Here is a 19,667-nt window from a genome sequence, read left to right as displayed (position 1 = left end):
TAAATTTGGCCTGGACGGCAACACGCGGCGGCGGTCGACGATTGTTATCGGTGATTTCGGGTCAAAAAACCGTGCAGCTCTCTCAGGTTTCGAATATACCTGTTGCCTCCGTTCGTTGGGAATGAGAAAAAAAATCCGGCAGCAAAAAGGGCATTCATGAATGCAGCGAAGGATTAAACGAAAATGAAACGCGCAGCACAGCAATAGGGAGGGCGGCGTGAGCTGATGATGATGATGATGATGATGATATATTTTCTAGTCCGACAACACTGCTCCATTCTTCTCCTCCTGCGCTCGCTCGCTCACCTGCATAGCCAGCCCCAGCCAGCTCGTGGTTATTTATTTTTACACCTGTTCATACCTGGCAACATTGCATTATCGTTATTATTACGCGAGCGAGAGAGCGAGCGGGCAGTGAGCTGCTCCGGGCCAGCTCGATTCATACCGCATTTAATGTAGATTTTCTCGATGATGATCTCATTTTTATTGGTCCAGACAATGTGTACAGCGCCGTGATCCTCTTCAAATATATGTACCATTTTTTTACTCTTCTCTCAAGCAGGGAGGCGTCTCATTTTCTTTACTCCTCATCAAATTCGCTGCGTACTGCGTTGCGCCGCACAATGCGATTATGGGAATTGTGAATATTCATAATATGCGCCTCGTTTGAATTTCCTTTCCCGTTCGCATTTCTTGCCGGAGATTATTTTACGCATTTAACGAGCAATGTGAGACTTTTGCTTGGCGGTGTTATTTAAGAATTCTTGGAATAAACGGCTTACTTTGTCAAAATTTTGTAAAGAAACACCGTCCTATTTTTTTTCTGTAAAATCCTTAACGAAAAGAATTAGTTAAAAGAACCATAGTAAAAATCGTAAATTAAAATGAATTTTTTTTCAAATAATTTAACATCGCTACAATCTTCCAAATTTGTCAGAGGTTCATCTAAATATTTTTTTAAAATAGTCTAAGAATTACAGTTGCTTCTAATTTAAATTTATTCTTTCAAACGACAACAAAATAATTTTAAAAAAATAAAAATAAAAATAAAACAGCTGTGAAATATAGATTTTACGAACTATTGGAATGATCTGCAATAAAATCGAGTCCATGTTGAAGTTTTCCGCCTCAATAGACATATAAAAAGACACAAAGAACGCCCCTATAGCAAAAGAAAAAATAATTTAACTCATACAAATTCAACCCCCAGGTGCAAGGAGTGAAATTGCAATTTTAAAAAACATTCCAGCTTGTATATGACCTAGCAATGTCATAATTATTTATTTTTAATCCAATCTGTGTCAAAATTAACAATATTTCTAAAGACCTCGACTTTTATAAAGAAGCAAAAAATGTTATTTTAGACTTTTTCCATTTAACACTCAAAAAAGTCTCCTCAACCATTCGAGAAGCGAAATAAAATCGAGTTCCGAGAAAATCAGGCAGCTCTGAATATTTAAAGAAGTGACAAGCCATTAAATATTCACTAGCGTCTTGAGCCTGACTTGCGCGAGCATTTTTTTTATTTTTATTTTGAGACAAAAAGTGAGCATTTTCCTTCCCCCTAAAATTCCTGGCTGCTCTGCGGCGCGGCACGCCCAGCTGAAAATTGCACGCGCGGCGAGTGAATTACCCCTTCACTGGATGAGCTTCATGAAAGCACCGTGTGTGTGTGTGTGTAAATTTTTTTCATCCTCTCTTTGCCTGTGTGCTGATGAGCATCAGGTTTGGCTGTTGGATCAAATTGCGTGGTTCACTGGATACATGCGTGCCAGGGTCCGTAGTTTTTTTTTTTATTCCTTTCGAGCGAGCGAGCGAGAGAGAAAAAAAGAGAAGCAGCAGCTAGTAATAAGCGGGCTCGATTGTTAATATTTTACAACGCGCAGAGAGGAGAAAAATTCCAAAAAGCAAAGGTTTTATTTGAGGAGCCGTCGGCTGTTTGTTGTGTGCATGCAAACGGGAGGTTTTATTATAATATTATAATGTGGATCTCGCTGCTTTCTGTATAGTGGGTTCACTCCCAAACTTTATGGCACCTCTCATTTTCCAGCCGCGCGTTTTCTCGCGGGACCAGCGGCGCTGTTTGATATCTTACACGCCGGTTTTATCGTTTTTTCTCTCTCTCTATGCGTGTGTTTTGTCCAAACACACTTCACTCAGCAGTTACGATTTCCAATTAACATCTTTTCCGCGAATTCTGCTTCGAAATTTTATGGACTGTCATGTTACGTGTTAAAAAATTATCGTTTTCTTTAATGAATTCACAAAGTTGAAGGCCGAATGAAATTTCACAAAACGCACTGCCTCCGGCGACAGCACAAAGCGCACAAAGAAGCTAGGAAATTATGCACGCACTCTTATCTCGCTCCTTCCCCTGGAGCAAACAATCAACACGACACTTTGCCAGAAAAAAATCCTCTCGGAGAGTTCAACGAGCGGTTTTCCCTAGAAACTGATTCACCCGAACGGCCAAACTTTCTTTATATTTTATTTTTATTCTCTTCCTCAGAAGAGGCTACACCCATTTTTAAAGGTGGCGAAATGTGTAGGCACCGCGCGGTGCGTCAATTGGCGCCTACAACTCGTCTGGCGGCCGTCTGAAAGGTGGCCCGTGGGAACGCTCTGCAGCGTTACAAAAGAAAAAAAGAAAATCGAGATATAAAATTAATTAATTTTTTTACAGATTTGTCAATAGAGTTCGAGAAAGAATTCGAGAAAGAATTCCAAATGAAAATGTTGTTCCAAAAACTTCCCCAAGGACGACCTTCAACATCTGCAAGAAGCCATTCACTAAAATAAACCAGTTCTAGGAAATCAATTTTTGAATGGAAACTTTGGAACAGTGAAGGTGAAAAAAGAGGGCAGTTGCTTTGCCTGCCGCTTTGTATAGATTTCTATGCTTCTACCCTAATAAATCAGGGTAGTATAATGAAGTTGGGGTTCGGCACCACTCTTGACGGCTTCACAATTTTTTTTTCGAATTCTCTCACGTTCTATCCAGCAGTTTGCAAATTAATAGCAGAAGCGTAATTTTTCTTTAAAAAGGGGGCTTTTCAAATGGTCTCCTAACTTGAAATCCTATTATATTTCACAACAAAGAGTCCCTAAAACGCTGTTGGACAGATCTCGACCAGAGGAATCGAAATCTGCCAAAAAAAATGTGGTCAAGCGCTGGAAATTCTAGCTAGGTTCATTTTTAATTTATCAAAAATTGTTTTTTGCATCTAACAATTCAAATAATTTTCAATTTCGCCCCAAGTCAATCCACTCTACAATTTGCATTTGAATAAAAGGAATGCTTTTCATGTGACAAATAAACAAATATGTTTTGTTGACGTCCTGAAATATACATTTTAAAGACGCAGCGTTGTGAAAGAACGAGACGGCTTTCCTGTTGATTAATTCGCTCTCGCGAGAAAGAGTTGACAGTCGTTTTTGTTTCATGTCGACGGGCGGAAAAGTCGTCAACAACAGATTGGGTTTCACGCCGCAGTTAAACGCACACTTTTTGAAAGACGACACCCACCCGATGATGCGTTTTCGTCAAGCTCGCCGACACGCCGACGCTGAAATAAAGAAAGAAAGAAAGAAAGAATGCGGCGCCCGAGATTTGACAATACGGTTTATGAGTGCGCGAGATAATTTTAATAAACAAGCTGTGTTGTGTTTTATGGGAGCACGAAGATAAATTTACTATTGTGTGAAATGTTTATTGTGGACTAACATTCTCTACCTCCACACTCTTAAAATTATCTGTCAGCATCAATTTAATTGATTAGGATTAATGGTTTATTTTTCTCAATCTGTAGATGTTTTAAATTTTTTCTCACGATGTTCATTTTGATTAGGAAAATTGACAAAAAATTCATGAAGAAACACCGGGGTCCTGGTTTTGATCTGTGTTGGTTCCCGCTGATCAGAATTCAATATGGCGTCGAAAAAAGGAGGCCAATCAGGAGACAGTCCAGCGGCCAATCAGAAGCGTCGAAAAAGAGGCGTGTCGATCTAATAATTTCATTCCCACGTATTTTGTTACGCTTTCAAGGTGCTTAAATTAACTCTTTTATAGTTGTTTGAATATACGCCCATTTCGAATCTGCGCAGTAAACTTTTGCGCATCTTAAGAATGCGCAGTATGTTGAGATCGCTTCTTAATCTCACAGGGAGGCTGAAACTCATCACTGCGCATGCGTGAACCAAATTAAAACCTTCTGCGCAGTCGTAATTCCCACCGGGGACCTGGGTTGCGATCTGTGTTGGTTTTCCCGCCGGTCAGAAGTGAATATGGCGTCAAAATAATGGCGGCCAATCAGGAGACAGTCCAGCGGCCAATCAAGAAGCGTCGAAAAAGAGGCGTTCCGACCAACTAATTTCATTCCCGCGTATTTTGTTACATTTCCATCAGCCTGATGTGCCATCTAACGGTCGATTCGCCAATTGTACTCTACAAGACGCCATATCTGCGCGTCGCGTGACAGAATGAATTTTCGCCTCTTCAATTTAATAAAATTTTTATTGGAGGCTCTAGTCTTCGGCGTGCGACGTTAGTTCTAATCTAAAAACACACCGAGACGCATCGGAATTCAGATTTTTACAGTTGGAAGGAAGGGCTGGTCTCGAAAATGCGCCGACTGAAAAAGGCACGACCTTCCTTAGGTGGCCAGAAGAAAAATAAAAATAAAAAAAACAGACTGCTCATGCCGCTTAGCAATCGCGCATTTATCGCGTCGGCGGCATCTGCGGGCCGGGCGCGCGGCCACGGCAGCGAACATCATGCTGCACATGCTCGTAAAGCAATTTCATTACACAAAGGAATTCCAAAACTAATTTGGAGCCGCGCGAGATATCGACATGCACATGCATGCGTCGGCCAGGTTATTCTAGGATGCAAAGGTGCTTATTATCGTCGTGCTGTGTTATTAATAGGCACGCGGGTGCACCCACACTCGGCTCCCGCCGCGGCCGGGGTGAATGGAAGCCCGGGGTCAAGCCGGGGTCAAGGCGAATACCGGCCAATCAGCGACGCAGCCCGGCTCACCGCAGCCAATCGTCGCCCCGAATGCCGACCATTCTTTCCGAAAGGAACACACAAAAGGTGCTGCTGTCTGCGCCACGCTGCCTTTTTATTTTTCAAAGAAGATCGAAGACACGGAAGACACGGCCAAATTATAAAAAAGCGATTTTAATATCGATACATAGTCTGAAATTTGGCGCAAAACGTTATCTTTTTAGGGTTAAATTTGAAAAAATGCAAAATTAAATCGTTGCCTTTGATAAACTCAAATAAATATTGTTAAACTGCTCAAAAATTGAAACCTGAAAATTTCCAAAAATGTATTTTGTTTTCAAGTGGATTAATTGAAAATTATTTGAATTGTTGGATGAAAAAGGCAGTTGATAAAAAAATCTACAATTTTGCAATAATTAAAAAAACGGAGTTTGATAGAGTAAGAATTCAATTTTTTCAAATTTTCTCTAAAATTTCCACCGTGCGACCACATTTGCATGGCAGATTTCGATTCCTCTCGTCTACATCTGTCCAACGCTTTAGAAAAACTCTTTGTCGTGAAATAAAGGATTTAAAATAAGGAGACAGTCCTTTTTAAATCAAGAAAGCTTTAAATATTAAATAAAACGTCTAATTTAATGCGAATATTTGCTTTTATCATCTAATTTCAACTTGAAAAGTTACAAAATTTCCTAGCCTTTTGATAAAACACCGCCAGAAATTCACCGTTTGAGTCGGCGACGCTGGCAGCTGCGTAATTTGCACGTGCTGCCGACTTTTGCGTCAAGGTGCGAATGCGAAAATTAATGGCGTGTTGACAAAGCGCGCACGGATTTTCGCTGCTCGCTGAAAATTCCATTGACACCTGCTAAACGGCGGCAATTAAACGGCCGTGTTTTCAAAAGGACCGAGAGCTGCTAGAAAACGGGATCGGCTCTTTTAATTCTTGACAAGCTTTGGATCTTAATAAGCACCGCGCTCGTTGAGACAAGGGAAAATAAAGGGTCTCGCCTTATCTCTTTCTCGCTGCTCCGCTCTAGCCGGTGTCAATGTAAATTGATTTAGCAGGCAACCCCTAATTAATTCACGTCTCCTCTGTCTGTCGCCCCTCTCTCACACCTGCGCAGCCTCTCAAAAGATACAGGACCGGAATAAAATTGAATAATATGTCTTTTTAAGTCGGAAATTGGTCGAAAAATTCAGGATTTCTGGAAAATTGACTGGATTAAATATTAATACTGTAAAATTATGGAAAATCCTTGTTGCCAATGCACGAACTCATTTTTTTAGATTCAGTTAAAGCCAAAATTTAGCTAATTAGGCGTGTAAATTTTTTTTAAATGTGGCTGCAAAGTTAGCACTGTCTCCTTACTTGAAATCCTATTTTATTTTACTAAAAACGAGTGCCCCTAAAAGGTTTCACACGCTGCTGGACAGATCTCAAACGAGAGGAAACGAAATCTGTCAAGAAAATATGCTTAAGCGCTGGAAATTTTGGAGAAAATTGGAAATATTTTAATTTCAAGGTTATTTTTTTTATTAAAGACCATCTGTGACGAAGTTTCTGAGCACACCAATCGATTCCTGAGGGTCGAATTAGGTAAATTAAATGTTTTTTCCGTTAAAAAAGTACAGCGCGACGTGTGAACCTTTTTTCCCGCCAAAACAATATGAATGAGAGAAGTGCGCATGCGTCAGAGCTGGTTTGAGCACTTGCGGAGAGACCGCAGCTGTACGAATGACTTCATTGTCAGATCCAGCCAGCTCTGACGCATGCGCACTTCTCGCATTCATATTGTTTTGGCGGGAAAAAATATCGCACGTCGCACTGGACAATTTGGACGGGAAAATGTCCACTTTACCTAATTCGACCCTCAGGAATCGATTGGTGTGCTCAGAAACTTCGTCAGAGACGGTCTTTAATAATGAAAATTAAACTGTCGCAATTCCTCTCGCCATTCTATTAATTTTTTTTTTAACTTTTCAAGGGCTCAACACACACCCCCAAGCAATGCAAACAAAAAGTGATGGGATCATTCTATTATACACAAGGATGCGAGGTTGTGTTTAATGGCTTGTTCCCACGCCGCCACACCGCTGCTGCTTTTTTCCTCGCTCGCGGTGCGTTTTCGAAAAACACAAAGGGATGCCTGGCCCTCTTTCTTTTTTCTTTCTTTCTTTCTCTCTTGAGGAGAGTCATGTTTTCGCTCGGAGGCTGATTGTTGTTGATGCGCCGGGCAAGACTGCTGCTGCTCGGACTTATTTTCAGATTAATAACAATCGCATTGGGTTCGCAGCGGGCGAACGCACCGCGCACACCGTAATTGATGACTTTGGGACACGGAGCCAGCCAACGAGAGTCCCCCTTGCTTGCGCCCAGCTGATGCGTGACAGATAGCCTGATGAACGAACAGACCGACCGTGTTTTCGTTTTTTTTTTCTTTCTTGCAGGCTGACAATGGAACTGTTGCTTGTCGGGGAATTAGCCTCGGTGCAAAACAATTAACCGTCTGCTTTTTGACAATCGCCACCCATCCAGATCCTGGTTTAGAATTTCTGTTTCGTTTGCGCGACGCTCGGCTGTGTTTGTATTTGGTGGGAGCTTGTTTCAGGATAATCTTGCCCCGAAACTGTTCTGTTACTTATTGAGATGGAGAAATTTAGCCCGCAAGTACAAGAGAGTTTTTGGAATAAAAAATTCAACCAAATTAAAAGATTTTAAAATGGAATTCTAAATTTTTCTTATTCATTTCTATTTTTTTAATTAGTTTTAAATACTATTATTACAAAAGAGATTTCGATTCCTCTGGTCGAGATCTGTCCAACAGCCTATGAAACCTTATTATTGTGAAATAAAATAGGATTTCGCAGGTAAGGAGACAGTCCTCACCATTTGCAGACACTTTTCTAAGAAAATTTAAAGTTCAACTTTTGGCAACAGGGATTATCAATCTCATTCCACAGATAGCCATTTCTATATTCATATTAAAGAGCGACCATTGGACCAAGACGTGTCTAAAAATTGTGAAATCGCGTCTCGGCGGTCCTCTATAAATATAGAACCGTTTGTTTAACGGCCATTTAGACCTGGGTCTATGCGCCTTCTATTTTTTTCTCTAGAAAACCGACTGTTTTTCACATCCCCGACTGTACACTCCATCGAGAGAGCGAGCGAGCGAGTGCGAAAGTCAGGGAGTCAAGAATGCCGGTGTGTGAGAGGGGGACGGCGGCGGTCGTGCCTGACCCTGAGCCGCGGCGGCGGCCGTACCTGACGAGCAGCTCGCTCGCTCGCTCGGCAGGCCAGTCATCCATCCGAGGGGCCGAGCGAGCGAGCGAGCGAACGAGCAGTGTCTGCCCCGCTCGAGCCACCACGCCGGCTTCCATGATACGCACATTCCCAGCATCCTCCTCTCGCGGCTCCGCAGGTGCGTCCTCGAGCCAATTCGACCGACCGACGAACCCGACCGCTGAGAGAAAGAGAGTCTATGGGAATAAACGCCGCTGGATGAATAAATCAAGGGACATAATTCACCGTGGGATGCTGGGCGCAATCACGATTTCTGCCTTGTTTTATCTCGCCCGCGTCCAAAATCGGACGAATGCGTGTGAAACAAACAACCCATGAGTTATTTTAATCTGCTCGGGAAAGCAGTTCGTCTGATGACCTCGATGTCAACGCATTCTATCTGGCAGGCAGAAAGGAGGAAAGAAAATTCTTTATCTTAATTTATATCACAGCTGCTTGCGTGATGCACACACGCGTAGCCAAACTCGTACAGTCATCAAACGGCTTATTTGGAAGATGTTATATAGAATGGCAATAAACCTATCTCTATGAAGTAAATTTTTAAATAAAATTTCTAGAAAATCGGCCTCAAAGTTAGCATTGTTTTAAACGGAGAATTCTCAGAAGAATTTTGCAATCGCGATTGTCTTTGAATTTCCGCATTTCCCCAAAGGAAAACTCACACTGGCAGATAGATGTCAATGAAAGGATTCAAAATCACGTGAGAAAACATGGTCAAGCGCTGGAAATTTCGGAGAAAACTTGCAAAAACTATCTGATTGGCCAACAGAGGGGGGCGTGGCATACACTTTCCCGCCGTCTGTACTCGCTTTATTGCACAATGTGGCCTAATTTCACTTAATTATTTGAGTAAAATAATTTTCCTCAGATGATTCTCGAATAAATCGACTTAATTAGGGCTATTTTGGTTTTTCCCCAAAATAATTTAAAGGTTTTCTAACAGCCAGTTGAAATTTTCAAACGAATTTTGTGCAAAAAAAATTGAGAAAAATTTGCCAAATAGGGAAAAATTGGAAATTTAATCAGCTTTCTAAAAATAGGCAGTTTTTGACGCTACTATCAACTGCTGAATTTTAATCAGGCCAAACACACGACCCTTTCGAAAATCTGCAATTTTTGAAATATTAAAAAATACCTTTCAAGACTCAAAAGTACTATTTTTTATCTTCTCAAAATTAAATTTCCATAATCTTTTTCACCCCGGAAGCAATTAATTTCCTGATCTGCTAAAATTGGATTTTAAATTAAAAAAATATTCGATCGTTTAAAATTCCCAACCCTTGCGATAAAACATTTTTTCAGCCAAATAGCTGAAGGATTTTCTTATTAATTCCACACTTGACTTGTTCAATTAAAATTCAAATTAGTCAGACGTGCTTTCCCGTCTATAGAAAACCAAACCGTTTACCGTCGAGCAAACTTATTCCCTGGAGAAATATCTCTATCAGAAAGTATACGAAACAGCGGTGCCGCTGCGTAAGGCTGCTATTTTTTTATTATAATAATAATATGAAATTATGAACCGGCTTGTGTATCATTTAGCAATCCATGAAAGGAGAGCTTGAAAATCGATTCATCGCTGGATGGTATATAAGGAGCAACAAGATTGGAACGAAACTGCTCGCTCCCTCCCTCCCTCCGTCCCTTCGATTTCCAGTTCGCGACGCGCTGGCCGGCCGGCCGGCCGGCTTCTTGCGTACACGTAAAATAATGTGCATGACTCATTCTCAGGAATGCCTACCTGGCTGGCTGGCTGGCCTGAAAATATAATTCCCTTCGCGAAACCCTGGCTGGCCCTGGCCGGTGGACACGCACAACCGATCTTCTCTCTCGTCTTTTCGAAATTGTTTAGATTTTGTTTTCTCGCATGTCGCCGGACGGGCCCTTCGTGCCGATACCTGCGGTCATTTGTGCGTGTTTTTCACAGCCGCAACCAAAACGCACAAAAATCATCCACAGATTAAATGAAAGAATTAATAATAAATAAACGCCGGCCGGCCGGCCGGCCTGCGGCTGCGGTTTCTGGTGCTTTTCCATCCATCTGCCGCTCCAGTCGTCAGCCTCAGCCGCGCGCGGTGACCAGAGTTAGAAGAAGAAAAGATAAAAAAGGAAAAGGCAATGCCAGACTGGCTGCTGCTGCAGCGAAAGAGAGAGAGAGAGAGAGAGAGAGAGAGAGAGATAAGAGAGAGAGAGAGACGTGGCTTAGCTCGTGGGTTATTAGTAGGGTTGGGAATTTAAGACATTTTTTGACATTTTATTTTCCGTCCGCGTTTGAGTTTTAATTAGATATCTAAAATGAACAAAAATTGTGCAACTTTAGGACTTTTGAGCTAAAATTAAAATTAATCGGGCTTTAAACTGTGTTAAAATCACCAAAATGTTTTCTACGCCGCCTTTAAACCTAAAATTTTCTCAAAATTAAATCGTAAAACACTTGCTTTCTTTCCCAATATAAAATTATCTTTAAAAAAAAATGATAGAACATGACAAGTTTCTGACCAAAAGTGCCCAAAAATCCAATTTTTCGAATTTTTGCGGTTACGCCCCCTTTTTGAGCAAAGGAAATTAATAGCTTGCGGGGTGAGAAAAATTACGAAAATTTAATTGTGAGAATATAAAAAATAATACTTTTGAGTCTTGAAATTTATTTTTTTATTTTTTCAAAAATTGCAGATTTTCGAAAGGGTTGTGTGTTTGGCCTGATTAAAATTCAGCAGTTGATAGTAGCGTCAAAAACTGCCTATATTCAGAAAGCTGATTAAATTTCTAGTTTTTTTCCTACTGTGCAAGTTTTTCTCGAATTTACTATTTTCGCCCAAAATTCGTCTGAAAACTTCAACTGGCCGTTAGAGAACCTTTAAATTTTTTCGGGAAGAATCAAAATACCCAAAATTAAGTAAATTTATTTGAGAATCATCGCAGAAAAATAATTTTTTATTCATTTTAATAATTTCTACGATTTTCAGACAACACAAGGAGAATTTTTACCGATTCAAAAACACAGATTTTAAATTTTTCTGGTAATGAAAACCACTGACACAACGATTAGTTAATTAACTGCCGCCTATTCTGGAATAAAGTCGCGATCTCGTCTTTAATATTTTTCTAAAATTGTGTATTTTATTTGCAGCTTGGAAGTAAATATAATTTAAAAGCGAAAAAAACTCTTTTGCAGACAAAAATTAAAATTGCTCTTTATCAAAAAAGCACCAATTTATTTTCCGACTAGAAAAGACCCGTAATAAAACTAGAAAATTGTGTTAATTTAATATTTTAAATTTAATTTATAGGTGTAATTACTAAAATCACCTGTACTTTCTTCAAAATTCAATTTTTTCTTCCTTTAAAAAAACCCGACTAAAAATCCGCGCCCTGGTTATTAGATATAAAATATTCGTGCTCGTCATCTCCACTCGGCAGGTCTTTCTCTCTCTCTCTTTGTGGCTCATCAGCGCGGCCTTTCTGGCCGGTGTGCCCGCGGGCACGGTCCACCGCGCTACGCGTACCTTATATTCCTCCTTGATATATACACATTTTCCCATCGGGTAAGCGGGTGGGCAGAGGCAGGCCCTGACGTCGGTCCCGCGGGGCGAGAGCAGCCGAGCGGTAGCCCCAGCCAGCCAGCGACATATTACGCGCTGCTAATGGCCCTCATGCCTCATCTGGTAACCAGACACGCCGGCCCCCGCGCGCGAGATGCACTCTTGCTGCTGTCGCGTGACTTTTGCCTTTCGACAACCAGAGAGACGAGGGTCGCACATTCAAAACCGCACGTCAAACCCGGCGATCACGCCTGTCAATCGCGCCCAGAAATAAGAAAAATATATACAGCTGCCGCGCGGGCAAATGGTTCAATGTAAAAACAAATTGGAGAGACGGGTATATGCAACCAGTTCGACCCCTTTTTTAAATTTAGAATGAATTTGTTATATGAATTGCAGTTGATCGATAATAAATTCGTATTACAATTTATGCAATAGTCAAAACAGGACCTTGCTACAGTAAAAATTCAAAATTTTCCAATTTTTTCCAAAATTCCAGCGCTTGACCACATTTTCTTTGGCAGATTTCGATTCCTCTCGTCGAGATCTGTCCAACAGCGTATGAAATCTTTTAGGGAAGCTCTTTTTTTGTGAAATAAAATCAGATTTCAAAGGAAACACACAATTTGAAAGCATTTCTAAAAATATTACAGTTATTTTTAAATCAGTTTTGGCTTCAACTGAATGCTAAGAGAAGAGTTTAAACATTTTCCTGGATTTTTGTCTCAATCCTCTTTAATTATTACAAGTCGTGGCGTTGGCTCAGCGGGCGATTTCGTTTGGATGACGCTCTGCATTCCTTTCGGCACTGCTTCAATTAAGCGGATGAAGGATTACCCGCGATTGATCGTTGTCTAAATCAAAATTGGCTCTGCGTAGTAACACGCTCAAAACGTATTTTTATCAACCTCGCATAAATATATATTCGTACACCCAGCACAACCAGGCGATTAATCAGAAACGTGAATTGAATTAATTTATCTATACTAATGTCTTTGGAATTTTTATTTATATCCTGCTTGACGTGTGTGTTGCAGGAAACTCGGATTGGACCTGGTGCCGCGAGTGGGCGCCTTCATGGTGGACCCGACCGCCATGAGTCTCGTCGAATTGCACCAAGTGGTGAGATATTAGATATTATTCAAATTAAATTGTGTTGCGTAGCTTTGCGAAAGATTTTTTGGTGGAAAAAATTCCTCGTTGTAATATTCACCCCTTTTTTTAAATTTAATATATTTTAGAAAAATAATTATTGCCCGATCTAAATGTTCTTTCAACCAATTTTACCGCTAAGATGCACCCCTGATAGTAAATATAGTTTTTAAGGGGATGAAAAGGGTGGCTAAAATGTTTTGCATGAAATGAATTCTAGAGAAAGAAATTGAACAAAGTACAGAGAAGAGAACCTTATAATCAAGAGACATTTAGATTTACTAAAAATGCGTAAGGGGTTGATTTAGGGGGTTGTTTACGGGTTAATGTAACAACTGATTGCTCTTTCAGAAATTGGATTGGTAATTTTGCTTGTATATTTTGTTTTTAACGTGAAAAAAATTTTAATTCTTCAGTTGCGTCAGCCGGCAATAGATGGCGCGACCGTATACTTTCGTAATAAATTTAATTTTAATTTACTTCTACTGCGATTTCAGACTCAATCTTGCCAATATGCATTCTTCACTCAATTTGCTTTCTCTTGACGTGCTGAAAACCAAAATCAGTTCAGCCAATCGCCGTAGAATCGTGAAAAACTATTTTTTAAATAAAAAATCTCTTCCGACGTTTCTACAGCGAATGGCTGACTGATTTTGGTTTTCAGCACGTGTAAAGAATTAATTCTAGAGGCAGAATGCACAGCAGCATGATTTAGTCTTTAATCACAATCAAAAGAAACCACTGGTGGATTAAAACTGGTGCAAAAATTGTTTCCTATTGAAATAATTTTGTTATATGTTTAATAAGCTTATGTAAAAAAATACTCAAGAAAATATTAATTTTCGAACGAATATATAACTCATTAAGCTGTTCGAAAAGTGTATTTAAAATTTAGAAAAATATTTAAACGTAAAAATTGAATATTTTGACTAATTATTTTCGCAATTCAAATTTTTTAAAGCAGGTAATTAAATCACAGAATAAAAATTAAATTCACAAGGAGCAGGATACTTCAATGAAATTACTTTAGTAAATTATGGTTATAGATTGCCTTATTTCTTATTTCATTAATTAATTAAAAACCCTATCATTTGGTCTCAAGTCCTAAAATCTCGGCCTTTTGTACCAACATCATTTTTCATTTAAACTTTCAACTGCAATAATTTATTTTTCTCTTTCCCCTGCAGCACGTGCAGAGTTCGGAGAGTTCTCAGGGTGCATCGGTGAGTATAACATTTTAATAAATAAAATTAGGAGCAGTGAATATAAAGTGGAGTGTATATTGCGTAGGCGCGCGGGACGGTGCGGCGTCCGCGAGAGGGGCCCGGGGCGGCGAAGCGGGTGCTGACCCACCACTTGTACTTCTGCATGCGCGACTTTCGGCTCAACGTGGGCGAGGACATTGAGATCTTCTTCTCACTGTACGACACAAAGCGGGCCGCCTACATCAGGTACTTATCAAGGGCGTGGCGCCAATCACGGCAGTAATGCGGTCTGACTGTCTGTGTGTTCTCAGCGAGAGATTCCTGGTCAAGATCTCCAAGGAGGGCTTCTCCAGCTACGTCGAGCGGCTCCACAGCAACTGCACTATTTTCACGGTAGGAATTTTTTTCCAATAGGATTTTTATTTTAAATATTTGTTAAAAATATGTACACCAAAATATGTTTTAATTATTTAAATAAACAATTAATTTGTAAATTTTATTAATGAGAGTTGATAATTTGGACGCTCACAATTTATTTATTTAATTTTTATTTTGAAGAAGTGTCACATTAATTCATTTATTTTGTAAAGAGTAACATTAAGGACTGGTGACGTTTCATTTCAAAAATTGAATAAGCCAAAGATAAATTTAAATACGGAAATAAATTTCCAGAGCTAAATATGATTTACAACTATCAAAACTGCAACAAAAATTTGAATAATTGTTTTGTTTGCAAAAATATTTACATCGCCGTAACAAATAGATTTTTTTAAATAAAAATGAGTGGCTCTGCTCAGCGCGGAATTTTACTCATAAAATTTGGAGAGGAAAAATTAAAATAACCCATTTTCGCACTGTATTCAGCAACTGTTTCAGCTCCGTAGGCCACGTATTACCTGCTGAAAGTAATTAACTTAATTTATTTATTTTTCCCCTCAACTTATTTCTGCAAGAACGAGCTTTCTCGCTTTGAATGAGGGATTTTTATTTTAAATATTTTGCATTTAATTAAATACAAGAAGTGGCTTCCACTCTTTTAAGCCTTCAGACGGGCAGCGGCAAAAATATTCAAATTTTTTTAAAAAAATGTCGAGTTTTTTTAAATTCGGCCGAAAAAAATTCGTAATAATTCGAAAATTGATTTGATTTTGGAAAACTGAACACGGGTGGATGCGCCTTACCGAGGGGCGTCGATTTGGACCTAAATTGGCGACATCCGGCCCATAGGGCCCCGCCTGGGCCCCGAAAACCATAATTGGCAAATGTCTCAAATCGCGTTTTTTCGACTTTAAAAATTAATAACTCGGTCCCTATGGGTCGCACAGAAAAAATTCAAAGTTTATCAGACTCTACATAAAATTCTGCGTATTTTAAGTCTGATTGTCTTTGTCCCCGCTGTCGCCAACGCCCCCAAATTCTGCGCAATTTTAAAGTGTTCGGTTTTAATTCTGGCTTTGTTTTAGGAATTTTTATTCTTAAATTATTTGCATAAAATTAAAAAAATGAAATATCACCCCTTGGGCTCTTTGGGCTACTGTTCGCCGAGGCAGCAATTTTTTTTATTTTAGAGGTTTTTGAAAAATTTGTCCGAAATAAATTCGCAAAAATTCTAAAAGTGATCCGATTTTGGAAAACTGAACACAGGCGGATGCGCCTCACCGAGGGGCGTCGATTGGTACTTAAATCAGCGCCGTCTGGCCCATAGGGACCCTCCCGGGCCCCGAAAACCAAAGTTTGAAATGTCACAAATCGTGTTTTTTGCACTTAAAAAATTAATTACTCGGCTCCTATGGGTCATACAGTCAAAAACCAAAATTTATCAGACTCGCCGTAATAATCTGCGTCTTTTAGGCCCCATTTGCCGCCCGACCCCAAAATCTGCGCTTTTTTTAAAAAATAATTTAATTTTTTAAATTGACCTATGGCCCGGAGCCAGTTTCTGGCTTGAAAATACGTCTCTCCACGTTAAAACGCGTCCAATTGCTCTGGTCTTGCGCCAAAATGCGAAAGAATGCTGATTTATTTACACGGGAAGATAGGGAACGGGTTTTTGTCAAGGATTTTTAAAAGTTTTAGCTCATTGTCAGACACCTCGCCCCTGCCCTTCCCTTAACTCGAATAAAGTGTTCAGCCATTAAGTAGAGAAAAAAATCTGCTCTTCTTCAAATTGATTTAAAATTATTGTTTGTCACTCAGGACCTGGGCTCTTCCGACCTGAACCGCGACATAGTGGTGGTGGCGCATGTGATGCGGGTGGGCCGGATGCTGCTGTCTGACTCTGCCAAGCATAAATTACCGCAGCTCTACCGGCGGCCGTATGGTGTGGCCGTCCTCAGCATCAGCGAATTCCTGCACAAGGAGAGGGAGCAGTCGACTCCTCAAGATCTCGAGCAGGAATTCTCGTTCAAGGCATGACTCGCTGCTTTTGCTCTCGTAATTGCTTTTGTGACTGACCCCGAGACTCATTGCAGGTCTACCAGTGCGAGGAGAAAGATTTTCACACATTGCACGAGTTCATTATCAAAAAGCAAAGCAATAAATTCAGCCCGGTCTCTGGACAGGCAAACTGCGGTAAAAGCCAGTGGTGTTTTTATTTTATTTTTGTTGATTTTTAAATTTTGTGAATTTCAGGCATTGATGTCTCTTTGAAACTGTTGCACGGAGAACTGCCCCAAGTGCGCGAAGAAAACGCTCTACTCCTGAAAAACATGGCTGTCACCAGAAAACTGGGGTTTGCCGACGTAATTATGCCAGGGGATGTTCGGTAGGTTGAAATATTTTAAGTGATGGGAGTTTGGAAATCGTCTTAAAATCAGGGTTTGCCAATTTTAGCATGCGGGTAAATTCTGCGCTGGTTTTTCGCGTGAAAAAAATTGCTGGAAAAATGATAAAACTGCTAAAATGAAAACACAAAAAATAAAATAAAATTTTAAATTGAAAGTTTTCAAATAGTTGTTTGAAAATAATTTAAAATGAACTAAATATAAAAATTATGCCTTCAGAATTGGTGTATGATTATTTTTTAAAAATTATTATAATTATTGTATATTAATTTTTAAATTATTTCCAGGCTCAATTTTAATCATTTTAATAATTAATTTACACTACAATTTCCACATTTTTCTGAATTGAACCCCGAAAAGATCACATTTCGAGCCAAAAAAGTAAGAAATTTTGGAAAATTGCCAAGTAACACATTTTTCGGGAACCTGACTTTGTTTAAATCCGTTTAATCCGTAATTTTGGAATCCACCATTTGAATTTATGATCTTCACTAAAGATGCATGAATGTGTTTTGGAAATATGTATACGCAGAATTGCAGAAAAACGCAAGAAAACAGTTTTTGCAATGCTGTTGATTGTCCTGGAAAAACCCTGCTTAAAATTATGTTTTTCTTAATTCACATATAGGTTCCTAATTTTAGTTTATAGCAATTAAATGTTTTTTAAAATTACTTTTATTGAATTACAAAAAGTACAATAAAATTATGGTAATATAAAGCTTTATAATTTTATTTTTAACTTAATTTTTAAGTTAAAACTTTTTAATACTTTAAAACTATTTTAAATATTTTTTTTAATTCTTTTATTAATATATTTATATAAATTATATTTTATGTAATATTTAAATTATTTTTAAAGTCTAATTTTAATTATTTTACTGGAATTACAGTCTATCAATTTACACCAAAAAAATTATTATTTATCCAAGCAAATAAAAGAAAAATAAATAAGATACAGGTTTACAAATTGTGCAGATCAATATTAAATATAAAATATTGTTGTATGCAGTTTATGAAATTTCAAAACTTTCCCAACAGATTTGTATCTCCAAATTCAAGAATAAATAAAATATCAAACTGGAAATTTTTATAAATAAAATCATAATAATTTCTCTTTCCCCACCTAATTTTTTACAATCTTCGCCAGGAATGACCTGTACCTGATCCTCGAAAGGGGAGAATTCGAGAGGGGTGGAAAGTCCACTGGCAAAAATATCGAAGTCACCGTCCTGATCGTCGACAACACGGGAAAACTACTCGACGTAATATTATTCCACCAATTATTTAATAAATAAATAAACACAAATTTCCCCTTTTAAAGGACACATTGTACGGGGCTTCCGGGATGGACGGCTCCAGCTACTACCAGTCCATGGTGATTTACCACCACAACTCGCCCTGGTGGGCCGAAACAATCAGACTCGCAGTGCCGATCGACAGGTTTTACGGTGCCCACGTGCGTTTGGAGTTTCGGCACTGCTCAAGTAATGCCCCAAACCAATTAAAATAAAATTAATTAAATTAATTAATGCTTAGCTCGAGATAAGACTGACAAGAAGCTTTTTGGCTTCTCATTCTTCCGGCTGATGGTGGATGGCGGTGCCACCATCCACGACGGCATCCACGAGCTGTTCATTTACAAGTGCGAGGACAAAGGCAGGCTGGATCCTGCCGTCTACCTGAACCTGCCGGTTGGCGTCTGGGACCCCACCCCCGGCGTCCAGGACATCGCCTCGCCCTTCGGACGCTCGCAAAAGGAGGTTGTGTGCGTGCGCACCCTCCTCTGCTCCACCAAACTCACCCAAAATGGTAAATATTTATATTTCGGATTTTCTTGTGAAAAATTATTGATACTAAAGGGTGTTGATATCGCATATTTTTTTAATTTTTGGTTTATTTTTAGGGTGTCCAAATTTTTTAAAACGAAATTTTGGCACCTCGACTTCTTTAAACTTATAAATTTGAGTCTTTCTCGAGTTCTAGTAAAGCTAGAACATTAAAATTTGAGCCTAATTAGAATATTAAAATAAATATTTTTTGGAATTATTGAAATTTGGTTAATTATCGAGTTTTTTTAATTTTATAACTAAATATTTAAGGTCTAAAAATTAGACTATTCCTTTTAAACAAGTGGGAAAATGTTTCCTCAAGTATATCTAGCATGCCTGGATATTTTAAAACGTGCAGCCTTAGAGAAATAAAAGTTCAAAGGTTAAAAAAGGGTATTTTTTAGCTCTGGTAAATAATTAAAACAATTAAAATGCACGTTCCATTAATTTTTACCCTTGGAACTTGCTGGGGATCACTCCTGAGGTCAGACAAGACCTCCAAAACATGTAAGAAATCGAACCCTGGCGTCAGGGTAGCCCTTGAATGATTTAAATAATTAAATTTATATGTGTGGCCACTTCAATGAGGCCTGACGGGCTCTGTATTGGTTCCAATTGTGAGATGTGCTCACGGCTAGAACGGCCAAGTCGAGAGCTTTCAGGAAATGTGCTATTTGGCCCTCAAGAATGCGATTTTGGGCAAATCAGGGTCTATCCTGAGCACCCTGATGGCTTCTAAACGGTCAAACTACACGTTTTCCGAATTCTCTTAATTAGGTTTTACCGAAAAATTTACAAAAACAAATAAAGCCAAGCAAAATTTTGTTTTAGTCCTACATAA

At 39.2% G+C, this 19,667-nt stretch overlaps 1 protein-coding gene across 2 annotated transcripts in view; it reads left to right on the top strand.

Annotated features, from left to right (window-relative positions):
• spg (dedicator of cytokinesis spg) overlaps nt 1–19,667 on the top strand; it is a 69,801-nt gene that overhangs the window by 37,076 nt on the left and 13,058 nt on the right. For both annotated transcript variants that reach the window (XM_065493013.1, XM_065493012.1), the window contains exons 7-16: nt 12,895–12,979; nt 14,197–14,232; nt 14,300–14,460; nt 14,526–14,607; nt 16,411–16,623; nt 16,686–16,785; nt 16,846–16,978; nt 18,145–18,259; nt 18,319–18,481; nt 18,534–18,806. In XM_065493013.1, the coding sequence (XP_065349085.1) occupies nt 12,895–12,979; nt 14,197–14,232; nt 14,300–14,460; nt 14,526–14,607; nt 16,411–16,623; nt 16,686–16,785; nt 16,846–16,978; nt 18,145–18,259; nt 18,319–18,481; nt 18,534–18,806 (1,361 nt within the window). The remainder of the gene's footprint in view (nt 1–12,894; nt 12,980–14,196; nt 14,233–14,299; nt 14,461–14,525; nt 14,608–16,410; nt 16,624–16,685; nt 16,786–16,845; nt 16,979–18,144; nt 18,260–18,318; nt 18,482–18,533; nt 18,807–19,667) is intronic.

The sequence above is a fragment of the Cloeon dipterum genome, chromosome X (assembly GCF_949628265.1).
Source record: "Cloeon dipterum chromosome X, ieCloDipt1.1, whole genome shotgun sequence".
NCBI classification, from domain to species: Eukaryota; Metazoa; Arthropoda; class Insecta; order Ephemeroptera; family Baetidae; genus Cloeon; species Cloeon dipterum.
This window is presented reverse-complemented; position numbering and strand designations above follow the sequence as displayed.